This window comes from Eurypyga helias, unplaced genomic scaffold, assembly GCF_000690775.1.
Source record: "Eurypyga helias isolate BGI_N326 unplaced genomic scaffold, ASM69077v1 scaffold6856, whole genome shotgun sequence".
NCBI lineage: Eukaryota > Metazoa > Chordata > Aves > Eurypygiformes > Eurypygidae > Eurypyga > Eurypyga helias.
In genome coordinates this window covers 35,937-44,258 of record NW_010254626.1, presented here as the reverse complement: position 1 = coordinate 44,258, position 8,322 = coordinate 35,937, and the positions used below count along the sequence as shown (strand labels likewise).

Below are 8,322 nucleotides of genomic sequence, written 5' to 3'. Positions count from 1 at the left end.
CTCTCTTGACCCATGATTGCCTTTAGCTCAGCCATATTACATGTGAACATGGCAGGTCCCTTCTCTTTCATGGCATCCCCTGGGTGACGCCTTCCAAAGCGAACCCCCAAGCTCTTTTGCAAAAGCAGAAGTGATACCCAGCAGTATGCACAAATCCAACAAGGTGCCACTGAGTTACCGTTAAACCATATTGCAAAGTTTACCTTAGTTCCTTGAAGGGGTCTGCCCTGACATTGGGAGTTTCTATAGATTTAGGGAACACTGTGCCTTCTGCTCCTGAAATCACAAAACAAAACAGAAGACAAAATGTAAACATTATAAGCTCTTATCAGGGGAGTGATTGTCAAATCATACCTAGGTGCAATTTAACCCGTTGCCTGACCCCATTTCTGTCTTACACACAGCCCTTCTGCCCCAGGAAAAGCCAGACCTTGATCATCTGGAATTGGTTGCCTTGATTGCAACTGGGATTTGCCTATAAACTGCACTTCTGGCTGTAAAAGCAGCTGCTTGCACCCTGACTGTGGGAAGTTTGCCAACCCAGCTGATGCAGGGAGATTGGAATAGTTACCTCCTTGGTAACCAGACATCTAATTCAGCTAAGTCCTTCATTAATGAACCTGGATGCACGTCAATGCCATTATTCCTTTTGCTAGGCTATGACGGATACTCAAAGGAGAAAACCAAATTTTGGCTCAATCACTGCAAAATCTCTCAGGTCAGACTGTGCTTCTGCCTGGGGAAAAGGAGGGAGATGTGCATCTGATGAAATGCAGAACAAGCAGGCAGCAGATTGTGCTCCAATCCCAGCCTGGCCACCAGTTTGATTCGTGACCCAGAAGTCATTTTAATTCTGCTCATTTCTGCCTTCTCTTAGAGACAGTGGGGAAGGCATTATCTCCATTTGCTGACAGTTTTTAGATCGTGACCTGTAAACTACTAGGTAATATGAACAGCTTTCCTAAATTTCCTGCACTCCCCTTCTGTGGCCACTTGCAGAGCCCAGGTTGAGCCACGCCACCCAGCCATCCCTGCAACGGGTCCATATTATGTGACCGAGCCATGCTGTGTCTCTCTGGAAAGATGTCCTCTCCCCGGAACATTGTTTTAAGCCAAAGGCAGCCCAAGCCATCCTCTGGTAAACCTTTCCACTAATTGTTCTAATTTTAAAATGTGCCTCTTATCTGAATTGGTCTCAGTTCAGCTTTCCACCACTAAACCTTCTCATGTCCTCACAGGCCAGCCAATCCTCCTTGCATGAGCAGACTCTCCATCTGCTGTAGACAGTTACTGATGGTGACCCAACCACCCCACCCTTCTCTGATTCTCTGAAAAGTTTTGACTTTATGAATCATTCACTGTGAAGCAGATTTTCTGGACTTCTCACTGCTCTTTTCCGAATGCATTCCACTTTTAAAAGTTGGGACACAGGTGTCCCCAAGTGCTGTCACTGATGCTTTGTGCTGCAGAACATCACACTGTCACTCCCATTGAAACTTCCAATTAAAACACAGCTAAGAACTGGCACTAACTGGCACTGCTTTACACACAGCAGTGCACTAGAAGATAACGTGCACGTTCTCTAATATATAGCTGCCTACCCAGTGAGGAAATACGACCAGTATTCTTAAATTTAGACCTGTGGTCTTGTGTTCAGACACACTGTAAACAATTAGTCATTCATTGTATGTAGTCATCACAGCGATTTCAGTGTCAGCAGCAAACAGCACCAGTGGCATTTCTTTATTTCCTTAATTTTCCCTTTGATAAAGCTATCGGACTGGACCTTTTACGTACGCTGTCTGCCATCTCTCTTAACACGTGCTATTGTAGTTGTCACCTACGTGAGATCTGGAAGTCACCCCTCCGAGTAAAAAATGTTCCGAGACGATGCAAAACACGTTAATACAACATCCTTCAGTAACTTCTGCTCTAAGTGAGAAACATCTGTGGCTTCAGTAAGACTACACTTCCTTTAAACTGAAATAAATTAACTGAGCTGTCCCACTGTGTTAAAGAAAAAAATCAGAATGAAAATAAGCACTCTAACAGTTATTAAAAAAAACCAAAACCACTCCTTTTTAACCTAGAGAAAAACAAAGTAATCTCAAAGACGATAAAAGCAGTCTGAAGTCTGAAGCTTTATACCTAGGAATTGAAATTGATCCTATGGCACAATACAGATATTTAACTCTTAACTTTACTATAAGCCTTCATGGTTACAAGTTGTCAAAAGCAGCTGTAACTTGTCAGCCATGAAGGTTATTATTACCAGATCTGTCCTCTCTCAACAGTTTCCAAATGATTTAAGCCTCTGCTTATCCACACAATTGCTCTTCACTTTGCAAAAGACACTGCCTGCACATATGTGCATAACAAAATAATGATTTTCGAGGGGAGGAAGATGAGGAAGTGCAGCTGGAGAGGTGCACACAGATATTCTTGTACCTTCTCCACCCATACGGCTTCAGTGGTGACTTATGTTGGTAGTTCCAGTTCATTTTAACACACTTTAAGTCAGCTAGTTCAGTTATGCAAAGCCCAAAATAACAATCTACACATAAACAGAAATGCCTGTAGAATAAGAAGAAACTTTAGCATATTTCTAATGACTTGGGGTTTTCCAGACTTTCAGTATTTAATTTAAATGCCAGAAGCAGCTTCGGAAACAAAGCCAGAGAAGATGCCGACGCAGTCATTTCAGGAAGGCTGAAAATAAAAAAGCCTGCTACTCCTTTCCTCCATATCCTTGTTTTCCTTTCACTACACACAGTTCTTAAAACCTCTTTTCCAGTCTTTTTTATTCCCAGATCCATGGAAAAGCCTCTTATGCACTGGGAACAGGAATGAGATTTGCAAATCCTTGTGTTTCTCTCCTTCTTATATGAATTACGAGTGAACGCTACCTGCCTTGCTAAGGCTTTCTGCCTTGACAATACCATTTTTTATAATTCCGTTTTAAGAACACAGTATCTCCCAATGGACGACCTGTCCCTGTCACTGAGTAGGACACCAGCCACGAGGGGATGTCTAGGAACCAGGACTGAGACATCTCTCTGACTCTGGCTGCCAGCAGCTGAGGGACTCCTTGAGCTGGCTGTGTCATCCAGTCACTGGAGACCCACTGATAAGCTTTCCTCACCTCACCTAATTATAAGTAGCCCTGTTTCTGTAGCAGCATTCTCACAGAAAAACTAACTACGCTGAAGATCTTCCTTTGGTTTCAACCTGCTGCCTGATTTCACTGCACGCTTGTTCTGCCCTGGACTGTAAAAAAAAGGAAATAAGCACCCTCCTCTTTTTATCCTACTGGAAATACTATAAATCTCAAATATGTCCAGTCCCAGCAGCTTTCTCTCTTCTACGCGGCAGAGACTCAGTCTGTGCCTGGGGAACTGGCGAACCCCAAAGTGCCTCCCGATGGAAACAACCGGCCTGGAGAGATCAAACCACACTGAAAGCTTCCTCCCCAGCTTTCATGGCAAGAACGGCTCGGAGGCCGGGGCCCGGAACCTTGGCTGGCAGCTATTAGGGTTAGGGTCTGTAGAACCAGAAAGCCCTCAGGTCCATGGATATTTGGGATTGCAAAGGCCTGCTAAGAGGAGCATGGCACTCCACCAACTTTGCTCCTTCCCCAGCTTTCACAGCTGGAACGGCGCGTGGGTCAGGGCCAGGAACCACGGCCAGCAGCTATTAGGGTTAGGGTTTGGATTCACAGAACCAGAAGGCCAGAAAGGTCCAAGGATAATTGGGATTGCAGAGGCCTGCCAAGAGGAGCACAGCACTGCACCGACATTGCTCCCCGCCCAGCTTTCCCAGATGAAGCACCCATGGTACGTAGTAAGTAATTTCTTCTCTGTGTTTGATCCTTCCAGGATGGGATCATCCTTGGATAAGAGCATGTGCTAGTCAAGATTCATGGCAGTGGGATAAGGCCAAATTTAAACATACTATACTATACATCCCTAGGTAATAATTTTTTTTTTTCACAGTATGCTATCAGAGTGACTTCTATTAACAGCCAAACCTTCTGATTCCCTATTCTGACACTGTGTAATTTAGCACCGAGAAATGTCCATAAACTGTTTGACTGAAAAATCCATAAAGCCATTTCAGCTTTATTTTAAGTTACATTTAATGTCCCTCAAAAATGATTTCATCAATGTTTTTCCATTAGCTGGTTCTCTGCCCAATAACTTAATTCCACACAATCAGTCAGGAAATTATAAAGCATATGACAGGATCTACCTCAAGTGTTGTGAATGACCATAAAAGTTCTCTGAAAGAGTGAGGGTTTTTTTTGCCCTTCTCGGGCATAAGGTATGGGGGGCACAAACCCGAAAGACTCTTACAGGTTCTCACTTAATGCAAGAACAAAACTCAAGAGTCCTATGGCAAGGGAACATTTTCAGCTCAACTTCAGGGTTTGGGAATATTGTTTTGTTTGTTTCCCTTCTTTCATTTGAGACTCGGTAGTGTCGGGGTTTAACCCTAGATAAAAACTAAGCAGCACACAGCCACTTGCTGTCCTCCCCCCAGCCCCATTGAGATGGGGGAAGTGAACCAGGGTAAAAGGTAAGAAAACTTGTGGGTGTATGTAAGAACAGTTTAGGAATTGAAAATTAATGAAATAAAATATTGATACTAATAATATGAACAATATTAATAATACGGGAAGTGTTAATAATATTACTACTACTACTACTACATAATGAAAATACTACTACTACATAATGAAAAAATAGAACTCCCCCCCCCAAAAAAAAAGATACAATCGCTCACTACCTGCTAACTGACACTCAGCCAAGCCCTGAGCAGTGAGAGCCAGAGCGAGTGTGAGCTAGAGCCTGAGAGGCCCGAGAGCTAGACTCCCGGTCAACTCCCTCACTTCTTATGGCATGAAATATATTCCTTTTGCTGTGTCCCTTCCCAGCTTCTCTGCAAGAAGCTGGGAAATCAGGGGCAGTAGGAGAAACAGAAGTCGTCCTTGGCTTAACGTAAACATTGCTTAGCAACAACTGAAACATCAGTGTGTTATCAACATTCTTCTCAGCACAAATCCAAAACACAGCCTCATACCAGCTACTGTGAAAAGCAGTGACCCTATCCCAACCAAAACCAGCACAAGAAGAAAGTCTGCATGAGAACAGGTCTGCCAAATACAAGCTTATATTTTCTCTGGCACTACTGGTTTCTTAGAAGTCTACTGCCACATCCAGGAGACAAACCTGGTTGCAGTTTGGACTACTGCAAGTGAATTGCTTGGGCAACATCCAGTTTCTGGACCTCCTCTCACATCCTTCTTCCCATTCCGCACCCACCACAGGTGCCCTTAACACTACTGGTCTGTTGCATCTTCTGAACAGTTCCAGCTCTTGCACTGGAAAACACTGTCCCTTCTTGCTGCAGAGCACATGCCTGGCACAGCAATCTGCCCTCACTGTTTCCAACAGAGAAGGAACAAAAAGAGCCAGTAGGCTGGGCTTTTAGCAATCATCTTGCTCTATGCCATGAATCCAAGACATAGCATAAAACAAGGCAGTTTTTAATCCCAATTTCACATTGAAACAAAGCAGAAGCATCATGTTCTGTATGCGCCCTCTGAAGAGTGCCTTTTGAAGCCTTAGCTCTCTCCATCCACATGTGGAGTTGGTTGATCAATGTCATGAGCTTTGTGAGAAAAGACTGGGAGATTGCTAACACCCCACCACTCCTCCCTCTGCACAAAACTTGCTCTAGGCAAGTTGATAGCTGACTGCTATCAGCTGGAAGGGAGAGAAGAAGAGCTGAAATGCAATGCGACAAGAGGTATTTTTATACTAATGACTGACGCTCCTGCTGTGAAGGATAGGTGGCAATCAGCTGAACAGCACTTGGGGGTGAACAGAATGTGAAGGAGAGAAATCAGGTTTCCACTCAGGTGCAGATGCACCTGGTTAGCTATTCCCCAATTTCCTTTTTCTCTTCTTTCTAGACAACACATTTTTTTCCCACTCTGTGTATTCTAAGTTGGATGAAGTGTAGCTTCTCTTTAGCACTCTGCCTTAATGTAGTACTGTGCAAATGAGGGAAGAAGGAGCAGGATTTGCTGTGACTTTTCTCTAGCTGAAGTCAAGAGGCAATGCATAGCATGCTGGTGATCTCTATAAACTGCCTCTATTCCCGCTATTATTGGTCAGGACACATTCAGCAATTTGCTCATGAAAACATCCGTCTGACCAGGTTCTCTCCTTTGTATGTCTCATCAGGGTGATGTGTGACAGTCTCAGAAAGGTGTCTGTGCAAACAGACATCCAGGAAGTAAATCCAATACCATATAGGTAGAAATGATTTGTGTCCCGCTTCTTTCAATTCCTAGCTTTAAAAGCCTTATTCATCCTTAATTTATGTTTTTAAATGGATCAACATAGTAATTGCTGTTGCTCCCCTTGAATCCCATCAAATCTGAAATCAATAAGAGCTCCAGTTCCGGGCCCAGCAATAACAGCCTGGCTAGGTTACGCCAGTGCACTGAACAAAAGCCATAAAGCTTCATTCATGTTTCTTTCTCGGATACTATAAACAGTTCATTGCAAAGGTCTGTCTGTCTGTCTGCCTACCTTCGTTGTCAAAGTGTTGGGGAGTTGGTCTTTTAAGGGCAATCTATGCAATGAAATCATGTGCAGCATCAACAAAGGCATTCATAATAAAACTGTAATGTAATATTTTTAGAATCTTTTAGATGGTCTTGGCACTGCATGCACATGAGGAGAGAGTCAGCCCTGAGGCACTGGGCTGTGGTTGCGTTTGGCCAGGCAGAACTCCTTGTGACTCCAGCACTGCCAGCTCCACTGCTGGCTGGAGGAGAAGCACTTAGATCTGACTCAGAGTCCCAAGAAATAAATGAAGCCTGGTTTTAAGCTAAGAAACTGTAAACAAACAGATGAGCCGCAAGCACTAAGATGAGCATGTGGGTCACTAGTGATGTATGGGTCTGCAGGCACAGGCTGATGAACAACCCAGCTTCAGTGGGTGAATGAGAACTATAAAGGGAGTAACAGAAAAGAACAGAAGGGCTTGCTTCCAAACCAAGAAAAGACATACGAAGAAAGGCTGCTACAACTTATGCTGACCTCTAAGTATTTCCTTCTTGTCTAGTTTTGGGGTCCTTCAACACTTTTTCTTATCTCAACAATAGCAATGTCATCACTGCCTTCCTTTGAACCTCCTCTTGGCATTCTCGTGCAAAGTTGCAAAGAAACTCCGGAGGGCACCTGAAGTAGGAATACACAGTGGAATATTATCAAGGAGAGTATTATGGGAGCTTCAAACAGATCAGGTTGTAAAGGCTGTGGAAGACACTCAGGAAATAAAATATAAATCTGCCACACTTTTAGACTTGATTTCAAGGTTTGGGAAGCGTACAGTATGTTTCTTTCATAATCCTTGTGAGAATATGAATCCGATGGTGGATGATTCGTCTTTTTCCTAAACAGGATTAGATTAATGTCACCCAATCTGAACGTACACTTCAGCCTGGACTAGAAGCCTACACACTTTACATAAATGCATCCTTTTTTGCCTGAATGTGTTCTGAAGCAAAAGCAGACACAAGGAAAACTTCTCAGTACATCTCCCTCACGACACACATTGTTCCGTCCAACAAAAGCCAGGTTTACAATCTGGGTGAGTGGACTTTGCAAAAAAATTAAAAAAAACATGTTATTTGAATTCAGCATTAAAAGGAATGGACAACAGTGTCTACACCTACTGCCCTCAAGGCAGCAAAGCAATCAGAAGGATTCATTCAATAATTGTATGTTTGCTCAAGATCTGGTCATTTTAATTTCTTCCCTTATACAATGTGAAAAAACTTTATTTGGAAGAAAGCATCCTGAAATCGCACCCCAGCCTCTGAGGAAAACAACTTCATGTAATTCAACCTTTTTTTTTTTTTTTTTTACCATATGTAGTTTTTTAACTCTTTGTCATTGCTGATTATGGATTAAAGCACTTTTTCACACCTGACTTCGATGTTGATACGGCAATCATGCAATTCCTAACTGAGAGCAAACCAGAATTTCCTTGCGGCTTTAATCACTGAGAGGAAACATTCTTTTTCCCCCCGCTGCTCCTTAATTTTGCTAAACGTATTTTATTTCTTGCACTACAGCTCTGCAACGAGCGCAAAGAAATTTGATGAAACTCCATTGCCATGACTGAATGCTACAGACAGCGGAGGCTGTTTGCAGACTTGCTAGTGCCAGTGCTAAAGCCTGGTATCTTCATTTGTTAGCATGCTTCCCAACTTCCCTCATTTTATTCTCTGTCCCTTTTTCCACA

At 43.2% G+C, this 8,322-nt stretch overlaps 1 protein-coding gene across 1 annotated transcript in view; it reads right to left on the bottom strand.

The window, feature by feature from the left end:
- SGCD (sarcoglycan, delta (35kDa dystrophin-associated glycoprotein)) overlaps window positions 1–8,322 on the bottom strand; it is a gene marked incomplete at its 5' end in the record, with an annotated part of 74,866 nt that overhangs the window by 34,381 nt on the left and 32,163 nt on the right. The window contains one exon of the mRNA XM_010153057.1: window positions 204–276. Coding sequence (XP_010151359.1) covers window positions 204–276 — 73 coding nt within the window. The remainder of the gene's footprint in view (window positions 1–203; window positions 277–8,322) is intronic.